Genomic DNA, 16,384 nt, shown 5'->3' with positions numbered 1-16,384 from the left:
ATGCAGACACTCCAGAGTGCACAGAGTAGAAATGAATCCTTGGATTAATTCCACTTTAAAATTGTGGTTTAATTAATTATTAAGTAATTTTGTTTTTGGCACATGTTTCAGTGTGTTTTCAGTTTATGAATGTTCATTGTAACATTTTGGTTGCATAGAATGTCTTGTTCAGCATTTGGTTGTACTAAAAGACCCTCTAAGGAGTCAGATGTTCAGTTTTTCCGGTAATTACATTTTGTTTTAACTGTGTCAAGCTCATTTTTCACTAGCGAAAATTAGCATTAGCATTAGCATTATCACAGTTAACCATAGACTGTAAATGCACTGTGCTAACTAAGCTAGCAGCTAGCATTAGGGTCAGCACCACCCTCTCATTTAAATATGGTCATTTCTCAGCACTTCCAAAAATCCAAGATGGCAACGGTCAAAATGCCAAACTTGAGGCTTCAAAGTGCGAGTCCACTAACCAATGTGTGACGTCACGGGGGCTATATCCATTATTTTTATACAGTCTATGGTGTTGTCTGTTCAACCCTTGGATTATACAATATGTCATGCAACATAAGCATGAATATATGTGGTGCGTGGGTGTCGTGTAGTGAAGTGGGTGTGTCGTCTAAGTCCGCAAGACAGCAATTAGACTCTTGTCTGACAGCTGGTCGAGGCAAGTGATGAAGTTACACCATGGCACAGATATTCGTGTTTATAGGGCTGGTCCCTGCAGTCCAGCCAAAAAGCTCTCCGCTGCAGTGAAAGGTGGAGGTGGGGGTAAAAGTCTGTTGCTCCCATGCTTTTATAGTGTTGCTTTTGATTATGCACATGATTAGGCCCAGTCCCTCTGCTAATCGCTTTTTCATGCTGTTTATAACAGGTCAAACATATGCATTGATTCAGCATTAGTGTTTAATCTTAAAATGTTCTGCATCACTGCATCACAGATTAGCTGTGCGAGTGTGTGTGTATCTGTGAGAGACAGAGAGAGAGATTAAAAAAAGTCTGTGTGTGCATCTATGTGTATCCGTTTCTGAAAATGAGAAGCTATTCTTGGTTGTTTGTGTTTTATGTCTGTGCACGCATGTGTGTGTGATTATAATTGATTCTAGTTTATTTCCATATGAATGTATGTGTCCTGGTTATGAAAACAGTGGATTCTTTGCAAATCGACCTTTGCGGTAGCTGTGTCAGTGGTAAAGGAGATACAGCGACAGGCTGGTATTTATTCTGCTTTTAAGACAGTTAATTGCCCACAAAGATAAGAATAAAAGCTTTTCCTCATGGCCTGTATGTTCCAGCACGCGAGTAAAATCATAGCAGGACCTCACTCACACAGATGAACATTTCTGTTCAGAGCACAAAAATGGATGGGAGTAAACAAAGCAGCAGGGGGAGAAGGGAGTCTACGTGGGTTTAAAGGTCGGAATGACAGACAGAAACATGAGCAGAGGAAAAGGCAGGTGCAGGCAGACAGGCAGACACAAATAATAGATTACAGAGAAATGTACAGGGAGACAGACTGGCTGTCGTAGAGTCATACAGTGACAAGAAGGTAAACAGATAGTTACCCACAGTGAGAGACAAGAGACAAAACTACATTATCAAGTAAAGACAAAAGGGGACAGACAAAGTGGAAGGTAGAAAAACACTCTGGAGCAGAGGCAGGCAGACTGATAGACGAAAAGAGAGACAGATGAAGAGAGACAGGTAATGACAGAGACTGACAGGAGAGCATAAAAACATACAAATAGACATAAAGATAGAGTGAGATATGCAGCTACAAGTGCCAACAGATTTGTTGAGTGTTTACAGGGGTGTCGGTAGTAGTAAGCAGCTGGAGACGTCAGAGAGACAATATCTAGAGTTAAAATAAGAAATGACCGGAAAAAGAAAGATGGCAACTGCGAGGGACTATCAATAAGCTCTGACCTTGGAGTTCTGACCACCTGCCAAAAACATCTGCCTATAAATCTTTATGTGTGTGTGCGTGCGCGCCCATGTGCGCACGTGAGCGTACATAAGCATGATTCATGTCTTTGCTACAAACTGGGTTGTAAAGTTATTGGCAGTGGAAGTAAAGGTAAAAGATAGCTAGAGTGGAGCAACCTTGAGATTTAATATCTACTGTGCTCTACAGAAGGGTTGACACACAGAAATGCACACTCACACACACACATGCACACACAAAATCTCCACCTTTCTCTGTGGATTAATCATTTTTCTCAATACATGTCATTAAGGACGACTCCTAACACACAGTCACGTCTAGAGATTTCTATTGCATTATCGATTTCTCCTCTCCTCTGTTCTCTTCCTCAACTCGTCTGTCTCTCTATCCCAGTTCTCCTTTGCCATCTCCCTCTCATCAATCCCACCCCCTCCCTCACTTCATCTCTCTTCTGTTCTTTTTTCTTTGTCATTTCCACATCTCTAAGCTGTTTCTCTGACATTTCCATATAGGCCTACTTTTGCTTTTGTGGAGCTCGCTACGCCTACACCATCTTAGCTGATCATGCTCCATCATGTTGTTTACATGAACAGTATTGTGGAGGCTAGCTTCGCACTCAGTTGCTCAGACATGTTGCAGATGTTTTTAAAACTGCAATACAAGGATAAAAAAACTAGAATATTTAATGAAGTCCTGTCAAAAAGAGTGTAGCATTGTGCTTTGCCAAAACAAAATCTGAAATATATACTATAAGTAATGCAAAACATTCTCAGTTTTATTCCAAAAGAGTGCGCTTGAAAACACACAACATCTCATTCTCTCTCTCTCTCTCTCTCTCTCTCTCTCTCAGGTGTGGCCAGGAGAGACTGTATTCCCAGACTACACTAGCCAAAGCTGCATTGACTGGTGGGTTGATGAGTACGAACGATTCTCCAGGGAGATCAAACATGATGCCCTCTGGATTGTAAGTCACATTTAAATAGATTAAATAAACATCTGTATTCACTAACTGGCAATTTTGAAAGTAATATTATTCCATAACCAATTACATGCACACAGGGGCAGTGAGCTTAAATTTTTGTAATTTTTGGTGACTTCGCTGTGGAATGAACAGTGAGGCCAATAAAGAGCACCACATACAAGGCGAACACAAAAACAAGCTGAAATTCCTATTATGCTGTTAATGATTCCTCAGCTGAAAACTTGGTTTTGGCTCACTCATTAGTCAGGCTGCTTGCAATATTTACTTCAACCCAGATCACTTTCCTAATGTTTAACAGGAAGAAAATAGATATGTTGGAAGCAAATAAATCCCCCATTTCAGCATGTTCTCACATTTTTTTGTAGCATTTCATAAATAATTGTACAGTAATGATTAGATAAGATGATGGATTAACTGTTTTACAAACATACACCTTGCAGGACATGAATGAAGTGGCTAATTTCAAGAAAGGATCAAATAAGGGCTGTGCTGATAACAACCTCAACTACCCTCCCTACACTCCAAGTAAGATGCATCATTTTTCATGTTCACAAGTAAACATTTTACATACTGGTTGCTATTATAATGTTTTAATATCCATAACACGTTGAATTTCTGCTGTGTTCTTCAGCTCTACCAGGGTTGAGTCTCAGAACTTTGTCATTGACAGCATTGTTATTTCCCGCTTGCTTACAAAAACAGCTATAAATATACAGTTTATGACATTCTACTCATAGGTTACTGCAGTATAAAGAATCAGAAGATGGTACAGGCTTGTAGCTTGCACAACTTGATGAATTAGACACAATAGCTCATAAAGTAAGTTCAGGTCCAGAGAAAAACTCATCTAAAATAGTCGGTCCCTGGTGAAGAATTTTGAAAATGACTCTTCTGCCATGTCTTTTATTCTGACTGTTTCCCAGACAGGATGATCATAACTGGAAAAGGCATGCTCCCCTGATGCCACCTTTTTATTGCTATCCTCCTTAGTCATCCTCTTTTTCCATTGCTCTTTCTGTCTCTCATTTCCTCATTGTCCCCACTTCCTATTGCAGTATATATCAATGTCTTTCTCATTTTTTGTTCCATCCCTTCCTCTTTTTTTTTCTTTCATCACTCTCCTTCCACCACTGCATCCTATATTTTGTATTCATTCCATACTTCCTCTCACCTTACCCCATCTCTTCGCCTCCTTCATCTTCTCTCTCCCCCAGAGATTCTGGATGAGGTGATGTATAGTAAGACTCTGTGTATGGATGCCAAGCAGGCCTGGGGGAACCATTATGATGTCCACAGCCTCTATGGCTACTCCATGGTGCTGGCTACTGAAAAGTAAGTGCATTCAGAATCAATGATAGAAGGAGTTTGGCCAGCTTTTGCTATAGAGGCCAAATTGCTGCCACTCCTTCAGAGCAATGAGGCACTGGGAGACTCAAAATATAGTATAAGAAACAAAGTCTTTAAAATCAAGCGCTGTAGAATCACAGGTCATTGAGCAATGGCCACGGAACAGTTATGGAGCTGACATGTAAAAGTGCAACAGAGAAATCTGTCAGTTCTGTGCTGTGCAGATGCCCTCCTTTGAATTATAGCCTGTGACCCTGCAGACCAATTGCAACTTGGATCCCATGTGATAAGTGCAGAAAATGTTTTAATGAGCCCGACTCCCAGGGTGAGTGAATGAATTTCTCATCTGGGTCTGACACTGAAACAGTTTAGAGACCCATTACTTACAAAAACCTACAGAGAGGCATCAATATGAGTAGGCTATAATCATTGATATATGGAAATTGCAAAGTTTGGGTGCAAACTAGTAGCTACAAACATTTGGCCTGTTACACCTATAAAACCTTGCAGTCTGCGTATGCATAATGCCATACATCATGCATGCAGGTGGAAGTGCATGTTTTTGGTATATTTTATGTTCAAGTTATGCTAATGGAGGTAAAGCTCATTAAAAAAGTGCAATTTAGCATTGCACTTCTAGTACACTGTCAAACTCATAATGATGTGTTTAAAAAATAAGTATTTGGTGCAGCAGAATCAGAGATATTGTTTTTTATTCCAGAAATTCTAATTCCTTGTTAAATCATGGTGACTACATTACTCACAATGTTCATCAACTGCTGACAGCTCGGTCAGAGATTTGGGTGTGTTATGCTAGTAGGGGCTGGCCTCGAGCTACTAGCCTCATGCAGAGATGAGAAGTGGGCTACTAGTAAACTCACTTATTTCTTTCTTCACAAACTCTGATTTTTATTTTTATTTTTATTCTATTTTCAAACCTGTAGGCCCAACCAACACTTGCATCAAGTGACATCACTTGATGCAATTTATCAGACTCTAGAGCCACATCAGCTTTATGCAACTTTTTCCACATATGAAGTAGTACTCTCCGATACTTGTAAACAGATTTCAATGTGTAAAATCAGCACACTTCTCCTTTAAGTTACATAAAGTATGAGACACAAGTCTGGCTGACTTATGTACAGGTGGGTATTCAGATAGCCAATATTTATCTCCATTACAAAATCACAAGCAAGCACAGAGCAATTTGAAAAGGGGAGCAGAGGAGTCCACCAGAACAGATCTGATTTGTCCTTCAAAGGCTATAAAGACAGGCATGTTACTTTTTTTGAGGAAGTCATATATATCTCAGAATAGAAAATTCTATGGTCTCTTCGCTCTCAGCTAGTCATTTTACACTGGGCCAAAGTTGGCCTCAGTTGCCAGAATTCTAATATGCACTAATGGTGATGGTATGGGAAATTGCATCAATTAGAAAGCAGCACACACCTGCGCTAATGGGTTTTAGGCTGTTGGAAAATAACACCCCGTAAAACTAAACAAATGCAATGCACACCCCTTGATGCAGAGACATTTTGAGGTTATAAGTCAAAAAGTAGCAAAGATGATGCCTGAGCAAGAAAATTCTCAAAATGTATCACTGTAGATTATAAACAATATCTCACAAGGGTTCATTCACCTTTTTAAACTTCTCTAACAATTAAGTCTTCTGTATATTATGATATTCTGCAGCTATTTTATGCTAATTCATCACTGCCATAAGCTTTCGGTGTACCTCAGATGCCAATGAAATCCTTGCATTTGAATAAAATGCCACTGTAACCTTTTAGAAAATACCTTTGTTTCCCTGAATGTAGCCTCACTGTCTGCAGTGGAAGAAGAGTTTCCTTGACAGTGATGTTATTATGGCATTGTGGTCTCACGGTTTTTAATTTTTCTTTCTTTTTTTTAATACAAAAAGTAAAATTGAAAAGATTGCCTTCACATTTGGCTACAAGATATCCCACCGATCAACTTGGATGCATGAATAAAGAAAGGCTTTTCACATCCATATTTTTTACATATAGACATTCACTGTATATTATTATTACTTTCTAGTAATAAGCTAGATGGAAATGTATGTATAGATAGTCTAAATTGCAGTTGCTCTATTTTAGTCATATTAACCATTTTCACATTCCCCAAAACTGTGAACATCTGTCAGTGGAGCTTAAGTGTTAATTGTAGAAAACATACACTGACTGCAAAATCAATGTAGAGGTACATTATTGCCTGTACCAACCACAGAGTACACATACACATACACACACAGATGCACAAAGACACACAAAATGTATGCATGACGGACAACATACTACTTGCACACACACACGCACGCACGCGCACACAATCACAAAGCCTTCTGAAGTCGATTTGCTGAGTCACTCCTTTCGTATTAAAGCTAGCTCATCTTTCTTTTGTCTCCTCTCTCACTCCCTCCTTCTTTTTCTCCCTCCATCCACTAATTAAAATGTATTATTGGCAGGAGACACATTTTGTAAACATCATCAGGGCTTTGTATTGTCATGGAAATCAATGTTGTTTCGATTTCCCCCATCAAACAAAATAATAATGTACAACAAAGGAAAAGTACTACTAGCTCTGGCTTTGTCCCCATCTAATATCTCTCTATCTTGCTCCATTCTAAGAGTTTGTGTGTGTGTTTCATACTGTATGTGTTTCTCTCTTGTACTGTTTGAGTATCCCTCACTCTTTCTTTCCCCATGTCCTTTTTATCTTAATGACCTTTCTCTTTCTCTCTCTCTCTCTCCCTCCCTTGTTCTACTTCTCTCCTTGCTACCTCTCCCTCCATGCCACAGAGCTCTGCAGCGCGTGTTTGCAGGAAACCGTACCCTGATGTTGACCCGCTCCTCCTTCCCAGGTGTGGGGAAATATTCGGGTCACTGGCTGGGGGATAATGCTGCCAACTGGAACGACATAAAATGGGCCATCCCTGGCATGCTAGAGTTTGGGTTGTTTGGGATACCCTATGTGAGTAGCAAACCTTCATACAAGGGCAAACACTGTTCTTCATATACTTAAAGTATGTGAGTTTCCCTGTGGTATGACAGGAGAAAACCCTTTCTACCAGGTTCCCATCACAAGGCTGAACGAGGTTGCAAGAACTAATCTTTTCAATTTTTACTGAGCAATTTTTCTCCTCTGAGCTACATATGTAATTATCTCACCATAGCATTCAGTGTTAAAATTTTAATTTGGACTGTTGTAGTTTTCTAGAAAAGTGTTATCTGTATTTTTTTAAAAGGCATAAAACACTTGATGAATGAATCTGGGGAAAAGAAAAAAACTCCAAGAGCATTCCAAGAGTTCAACATGTAGCTCTAACAGTGTAGTTAATCTTTTAGCAAATATCCACTGACACACGCACATTTGACTTGAGGCTCAGATTCTTCTTCCTCAAGAGAGAGAAATACTGTTGTATCGTGCAAAAGCATACTGTAACATCTCTTAGAAAGTTAGCTTGAGCCCGTCATAGTTCTTAATATTTGTTTCAGTTTAGGTAACATGCAGTTCTGGCATTTGAAAGTTTCTCTCTTGCCTTTTTAAAGAGCATTTAGCTGCTAATTGAGATCTATGTTCAGGCGTAGGCATAAAGACAGAGGGGCAGGCAAGAGAAAGTGTGTCTGGAATGAGATCCATTAAAATGTCTGGAAGAACACTGGTTCTTTTTGCCACAACAGCATTACGTTCAAACGCATAAACTCCAACACACTCCTAGTCAGTACCCAAGTGCTGTCAGCACTGTGTACTATGTGTGTATCTGAACTGCGCAGACTGCAAACAGCAGTAAGAATACAACAGGGAGTCAAACACACACAAACGCACACACACACATACACACACATACACACACTCCTCCAGCTGTGCGCTTCAGGTGGTCGTATAGATGCCAACTGCATCCTGGTGGGACTGTGTCAAGCAGATTTTAGGTTCTTCAGTACACACACACGCATACAAACACACACACTGAGAGAGAGAGAGAGAGAGCGTAAGAGAGTAGGGGAAATGGGATTTGGATCGATTCCCTCCCATTGACTCTGTTGTAAAATGTGGCCAGTAGTAAACAATAGAAAGCAAGCAGTCTCTGTGGACTGGCCTTTGACTGAAGTCTCTTTCTTGGACTCCATTGTGTAATTAATGTAAATAAAGATCACTGCCCGCATCTACTGTCTGCCAATAAATCTTGACTGAATTGAACCAACATCAAGAAAGGCATTTTAAAAGACATGTGGCCAGTTATCACATCGATGCCACTTTTTTACTGCTGAAGGAGATTTGTTGACTTCAGATTCAGTTCCTTGTTTCCTTTCTGAGGGTGCCTGGAATGCCATACGTATAATATAGAGCTATTTTATTTCATTACATACAATTTCCAGTAGCACTTTCTATGAAGTCCATGTCTATAATGCATTATAAATATACTTATAAATGCATTCTGATCTGCCTATAGCACTGTATAATCAATGTTATAAGCACTCATAAATATTCATAATGCTTTATAACAATAATCATAACACATTACAATGCATTTTATAATGACTTAAAAGGTTAAGTATCAAAATACTTCATAATTGCAAGTCACCCGCTGACATTTTTTTGCAAGGATCACAGTGTATTATAATTCTCATAGGTGTAATACATTATAATCATTTTATAGTGCATTATAATGGGATTATAAGTTACTCTAAGTGGTCATTGAGTGCTTTAAGTAAAGTGAGAAAAATTTCATTAAATCTATGTGTAGTGAAGGAGGGTCTCAGTGTCCAGTGTCCCAGACCACAGGCGGCTATGCTAACCAGTCAGTCAAAGAATTAAGCCGTGGGCCAAGGGCCAGCACATCCAGTCATCTGTAATCATTATTCTCCTGAAGTCAAGGGCCTGCACCATGACACTATGCAACAACAACACACAAAATGTTGTAAAATTAATTTATATGTTTAACGGGTCATAACAGATATTGAGTACTCCAATTTGACACAACCTATAATCACATTCTGATGCATTACAACAGTGATATTAATGCATTAGGATTGTTATAAAGCATTATATATGTTCATGAGTGCTTATAACTATAATTGTACAGTCCTATAAGCAGGTTATAACACATTATAAGTATGTTTATAATGTATTATAGACACAGGTTTCATATAAATTGTTACCGAATCTCCTACTGGAATACACAACATCATATTTTCTCAGAGTTTGTCAAATGGTATGCTGTATGATACCGTACACTGAATTTGACATTTAAGACATGGCAGAAATATATTTTTCTGTAAGTTCTGGCTATTGTCAAGCTGTCGTCACTTCATGTGTTTCAGATCGGAGCTGACATCTGTGGATTCTTTGACGACTCCAGTGAAGAGTTATGTCGTCGCTGGATGCAGGTGGGAGCTTTCTATCCCTTCAGCCGGAACCACAATGCTCAGGGCTTCAAGGTACGGTAAAGACATTTTATTCTACCATTCTTATATTAGACTGTCAGTTTTAGATGTATGTATCACACAGCCATTGTTTGGTCTGAAGCGCTGCAGGGTATACCCTTCATTTCATAACATTGCATGGCTGCCATAAACTCCAAGTGTGTAAAAATATAAACTTCTTTCAGTAGCCATGGATATTGTCATCCTACCTGCACTAGCACAACTGTGTTACAAAACGGGAGCAGTGGGACCTCTGATTTTGGGTTTAATACTAGGAATGTTGGCTGATGAAAATTATTATAGCTGCCGTGGGTATTGAAACATTACCCCACATTAGTTTCTGTTGCTACAGCATGCCTGTCAGTATTTCTGTGCTTGTACAGTACATATGCATTTTATGATGATAACAGGGCATATTTATACTAAAATTTGGTAAAAATTTTCAAAATAATGGGTCCTTGTTTTCAGACAGTAGTAGACAAAAGCAGGCTTTTCATTTCTGTCTGGTGACTGTAAATTTTCCCAGCTGAAATGACAACTGTCGCTAGGAGATTTTATCAGCTGTAGCTAGCTGGCTAATTATAGCTCATTAGTTGGTTGAAACGTATTATATGAAATGAAAGATTATAAACTTGGATATAATAGATTAAAATAATTCAAATTAATAATTAAATGAAATTAAATGAAATACAATAGAATTGCTTAAAATTTGATTACATTAAAGTAAAAGTGAAAAAGTACAGTTTGATAAAATTAAATTGAATTATATAAAATTGAAATAAAGAAGGAAAGATGAATGGATGGATGGATGGATTTCAATAGTTTTTATAAACTGGGTCACAAACTGTATACATTAAACAACGTAAAATATTGACATGTCAAGTAGACTATCTCTGACATCAGACACTATCTGCACATTGATATAGTGATATTTTTTACAGTTGACTCAGCTAATCTTCATGTTTTGCTGAGGTGATTCTACTTATAAGACCTATTTCATAGTCACATATATAGTCACTAACAGCTTGTCTACACGATACTTAACTTGTCAAACTTAGGAGTCTTAAAGTTAGGACTGACATCCCTAATTTTAGGATTTTTTCCTAACTCAGCCAGTTACGACTAACTAAACTAAAGGCTATTTCTAGCCTGAGGATGTTCTGTGAATATGGCCCTGATCCTACAATTCACTCTCAACAATTCTAATAATAAGTGAGATTATAATGAAGAAAGAGTAATATATATGTTTACCTTTAACAAGCACACTTAAGCTTTGAATGCCATATGTCAGATCAGAGTCATAATACCACGGACAGACACACAGAAGAAGCACCCACTGAGCCTAGTGTTTATACTGACATTACATACTGAGCTGTTATTGTAGATGACAACAAATAACTAGGGAGAAAAGTCAGTCCCCAGCACTGAATAGCGTGAAAATTGATGCTCTCATAACATTCTTCATGTGACATTTCCATGCTCATCACTGCTGCAAAAATAGCACAGTGTTGAATTAGGGAAGGGGCAGTTGGGTGGGGGTGGGGGTGGGAGGTGGTTGAGTAAGAAATGGTGTGTGTGTGTGTGTGTGTGTGAGTGTGTTGGAAGTTGGAGGAGGAGGGATTGTATTTGCTGGAGGACAGGGACATGATGATGATGATGAATTTGAAGTACAATTTCCACTAAACGAGACAGCTAATGTGTGACCTTTGCTTTGCCCTATACCATGGCTCTCATCACACGGCCATGCAGGCCAGTCCAAACACACACACACACACACATACACACAAAGAGTTCTCATCACACTCTCAGAGGTGCCGAGGGCATAAATGATTAGCCAGATGAGAGAAGCACAGCCTGTTAGCAGCTAATCACCCTCTCACTCTCTGCTATCATAGAAATTAAATCATACTTCTGTTTCTTTCTCACACACTGTTTCCCTTTATTTTGTTCTCTCAAGTTCTCTTTTGCTCATTGTCTTTGCAAACTCTGCTTTAAGATTAGTCCTATGTAAAGTTAATTTAAATTCTAATCATTAGAAATAAGTTCATGTCCACTTATTCATCATGAATAAATTGTTGATATTAAAAAAAGACATAAAAGAGGCTTCTCCTCTCTTCTTCGCTACATGTTTAACACCTTTTTCCCTCTCAAGTCTTGATAATTTTCCCTCCAATTTCAACCTTCCCTCAACCAAGTTCTCTCTTTCATACTGTCATCTCATTCTCTTTTTTTCCCACCTGTGTAAAAAATACAAATCTTTAATCCTCCTCATTCATCATCGCCATCAATTTAATCAATCTTTCTGTCTCCAGCCCCAGGATCCAGCTGTGTTTGGCGCTGGCTCAACCCTTGTGGAGAGCTCTAAACACTACCTGATGATACGTTACACACTTCTGCCTTACCTCTACACCCTCTTCTACAAAGCCCACACCACAGGGGAGACTGTTGTACGTCCTGTCATGCATGAGTAAGTCATTTGAAATATTGTAAACAAACTGCCAAGTTCTCTTTGAGGAATTAAGAAAATAATTTAGTATTGGAATCATTCAGTTGAAGTTAGAAATGGATGTCAGACTATTTTGAACTAATAAAAACATTGTTTTCCTTACCTCATATTCTCTGCTACGTTAAATCCCCTTCTCTAACACTTTTTATAGACATTTGGGCAAAAACAAATGAAAAAAAAAATGTATCCAGTAATGAACTGTAGTGTAACTGCAGTGTAATGTTTGGAAACATTAAGACATTTACTGTCTGATGAAGTCTTAAATAAGATGTTGCAAGAGAACTCATTCACATCGGGAGTGTTATGCCTGTTGTGGCCACAGCAGAGATGAACAGAGAAGAGAAAGAGAGAGGCTGTTATGCAGGTTGATTTTCTTGCATCTAAATTATAGGTTTTAAGCTTTAGTCAAAATTATGAGCTTTTACAGTATGTTTTTCTTTCCACTCTGGTGATATTTAAAACATTTTGAATTGATGTTATAAATTATGAATGGTGAGTTTGGAAGGAAACTGTGGTAAAATAGTGGTTAGCAGACTAACATATGTCCATTGCCCCAAAGGTTGTCATAGACAATACATAGATAAGTATTAGTAGTCATAGTAAGTAAAGTATTAGTAGTATACTGTATGCGCTTGATTTTTTACTGTTTTCTGTCACTCCCAAGGTTCTACTCTGACAGCTCCACCTGGGAAGTGGACCGCCAGTTCCTTTGGGGAAAACACCTGCTCATCACACCTGTACTGGACCCAGTGAGTCAACACAAAAATTTCCCAGAATACACACGCATACATATATGGACAAATACAAATGCACAAACTTGTATGCAGAATGTACTTGCATCTAGACACAGATACTCATATGCAGGACATATAGAAATGCAAATGCAGTACACATAGTACACATTGAAATGTGTCTTGCAGATGATGCAGATGGGATGATCAGTTACTCACACACACACACACAGTCATACACACACACACCCTGACCTCCACTGGGAAAACATGACATGGGATTTTCTTTGTTGCCCTCCCCTCCTCTCATCCCTCGTTCTTCTCTCTTTCATATCCTCCCTCTTTTCTCTCAGCTCTAATGAGAGCACTGACCTCATTACTGGCAGATTAGAAGTGTAGATAGAAGTGTGTATGCGTGTGTTTGTGCGTGTTTGTGTGCGTGCACCTGTGTTTCCTGTGTTTGTGTGTGTGTATATGTGCGTGTCTGTACGTGCGTGTGTACGTGTGCATATGCAGTGATTGCGGTCATGTCAAAGTGGCCTGATTAATAAGCAATTTAGCACGGCCTCTTGTGAATTACGGAATAGTGGAAAGCGAATTGGATTCATAGTGGGGCCGGGGATAAAGTAACTCCAATCAGTGTGGTTGTGGAAAAGTTTCTAATATAATACAAGCCAATACAAAAAGTGAAGGGTTTATGGCTGCAGTGCCTCAGGGTTTAAGCTCGGGAAATAGGAATAGGGAAAGGGAAGGGCCATAAGGTGACTTTACAGGTGTTTGTGAATCAAATAGCAGTCAGGAGTGGACCAACTTCAGGTCCTTCCAAGGCCAGAGGCACAACATAGTGCCATTGGAAACGGAATAATAAAAAAAAAAATCTACTATCATTGTGTGTCTTAAGGGCTGGTATCAGTTACTGCCCCTGTAACTGTTTGGTTGCAGGGGGCAACCAAAAGCAAGTCCCTGACATGTATTCAGCCATACAATTCTCACTCCATGCATTATGGCACATACTGTCAGCTCTATATGTAGTGTCATTCACACTACAGTCACATGTATACAGTTAGATTGAAAAATGCAAGTTATTTATTCTTTGCTTGAGGGAGTTCAAACCAAAAATCAATTTAGTCAACATATCATCCACAAACAAATTTTGTAAGCTTTTAAGTAACAGTTGTTCATGTGCCCATCCATTTGGGTTAAACCAAACCAAAGCAAAACACCAAAGATGCACCATGCTGCTTGATCAATACTGACAAGACTCCATACTGAACCTCCCTCCCACTTGTGCATACTCATGTCTCATAATAAAAATACCAAATAGCTACAAATTAGCAGAGATCTGGATCTGTCTATATAAGGGCTTATAAAAAGAAACTAATTTTTAAAGCTGTGTCTTGGTGTCTGACTCACTATCTATAACTTGTGATTTTTATTACTTTTACATATTACATTTTTTTATTTGTTTTTTTTTTTTTTTTTGCTGTGATGTTTGCAAATAACATCAACTTAATAAACTGTTGTGTTTTGGCATGAAAGCTTTCACTGCTGTAGAAAAGTAGTGCAGTTCAGCACAGTGGTGTAGGCTTTAGAAACATTTTGGACCTCTGCTGCGCCACTTTAAAAGGATTCTTTCCAAATGACAGATCTGATGTGGCTGAATATTCATCTTTTGTGGTGGCAGGGTGCTGGCGAGCAGCGGTGCTGTTATTTAAGTCAGGGTGAGGCCAGGCGCTGAGAACAGAGTGCCCGCTATCTGTTACACATGGATCAGGCTGAGAAGGGCCGCATGCAGAGATAGTGTCAGCTACTTGAGTAGGGTCACAGACTGATCTTTAACAACCCTTCACATCCTACCTTCACTTTCCTTTTTCATTATTCTCATCTCTCTCTGTCTCTCTCTATTTATCACTCTGTCTGCCTGCCTCTCCTTTTCTCTAATGATGCTCTAACTCTATCACTCAGATCAGTAGATGCTTTAACCTTGATCTTTGTGATAAACTGGGGAGATCTCCTGACTCCCTCTCTCTCTCTCTCTCTCTCTCTCTCTCTCTCTCTCTGTCATCCCCTCTGGTCTTCATCCATGCTTCCACATTCCCTCCTCTTGCCCATTACTCCTTTTTCTTTTTAGCTCATCCTTTCATCAAACGTTGGCTCCCTTATCTCATCTGCATTCTCTTAATCAGCTGCTGTCAAGTCACCCCTGTGATCCCATTTCATTTCATCCCATATCTCTTTCACCCTCTCTCTCCCTCACTCACTCACTCTCTGTGCCGCTCTCTGCCCCTCTCATCTACCTCAGCTACCATCTGATCATTCTGCCAGTATGAATCTTTGGCCCACCTGATCAAATTGTACCTTATGGCTAACAGAGCTTCAGTACTCTAAATGAGGATACGGGCCTCATGCCTTGTCCCTCTCAATCACAGTTAGCAGCCATGCTAAGTCCTGCAGTCCCTTCCCATTAGTCAGCAGGGTGAGTGATAGGCGCCGCGAGCAAATCAGACACCAGAAAACGAGGTATAGGGGCAGCATCCATTTCCCCAGGCTGTCATCCCACAGGCTGTGCAGCGGTTGTGACAGGTAATCTGCCTCAAACTGTGAATGTGGCTCCCAAAGAGGACGTTAAGTCATTTAATTTGTTTAGCAGACCATTAAGGCTATATGTTTTATTAATATTCTTATTCTTTACATGTAGCTTTGGGTTGTTTTTCTGTCACTTGTAGCTCTTATTTGCCTCTGTTTAATCATCCTTTGTTCCCGATGTTTTTACTTGTTTATTTTTTTCTTAGCTTCCTGTCACCCCTCTCTCGTTCCTAATGACAGGCCTCAGAGGGCCACAAAATAGGACATGCTGCTGAGAAGAGCGAGAAAGTGAGATAGGAAGCGAGATGTTGGTGCCTTTAGGGGACAGCCCTGGCCTACACAGCTGACATAGTGTATTTCACAATTTTGTCTTTTTCGAGAAGGACCTGTAGTTCGCTTTTTCTTTCGGTGTGTTCTTCTGTGTTTATCTCTCTCTCCCTCTGATCTGCCTTGTCAGAAAGAGCAAGGAAATGACAACGCTATCAAAGGCATGGTGCTCTGCTATTGATTGCTCCTGTCTGTCCACCACCTTAAGCCATCAAAGGTTGTCACCTGTCAGTCGTCACTTGATGCGGCCTTTTCCATCATATGTTGCATCATAGCACTGTAGACTGAAATGTCACAAGGGCTTTGTGGAAATGTTATACCAGATAGTCAGTTTTGAAACAACTTTGCTCGATGTAAGCATTGTATCTTCTTATTAATGTGTTATTAAATTACAGGGATTTATATGTGGCTTATAGCTGCTTCTCTCCTCATGCTTAGCCTTGTAAGATTAAAGTGTCAGGATTGGTGCAGTGAGCTAAAACAGGTGTTACTGGCTGCAAACACAAATCAAACACAGGC

At 39.4% G+C, this 16,384-nt stretch overlaps 1 protein-coding gene across 1 annotated transcript in view; it reads left to right on the top strand.

The window, feature by feature from the left end:
• Positions 1–16,384, top strand: part of si (sucrase-isomaltase (alpha-glucosidase)) — a 73,070-nt gene that overhangs the window by 13,917 nt on the left and 42,769 nt on the right. Inside the window, exons 13-19 of the mRNA XM_042415198.1 lie at positions 2,793–2,906; positions 3,365–3,449; positions 4,139–4,256; positions 7,091–7,262; positions 9,614–9,730; positions 12,028–12,182; positions 12,886–12,970. Coding sequence (XP_042271132.1) covers positions 2,793–2,906; positions 3,365–3,449; positions 4,139–4,256; positions 7,091–7,262; positions 9,614–9,730; positions 12,028–12,182; positions 12,886–12,970 — 846 coding nt within the window. The remainder of the gene's footprint in view (positions 1–2,792; positions 2,907–3,364; positions 3,450–4,138; positions 4,257–7,090; positions 7,263–9,613; positions 9,731–12,027; positions 12,183–12,885; positions 12,971–16,384) is intronic.

The sequence above is a fragment of the Thunnus maccoyii genome, chromosome 6, assembly GCF_910596095.1.
Source record: "Thunnus maccoyii chromosome 6, fThuMac1.1, whole genome shotgun sequence".
Classification (NCBI taxonomy): domain Eukaryota; kingdom Metazoa; phylum Chordata; class Actinopteri; order Scombriformes; family Scombridae; genus Thunnus; species Thunnus maccoyii.
Note: the sequence above shows the minus strand (reverse complement) of the source record. Positions and strands in the feature narration are given on the sequence as shown.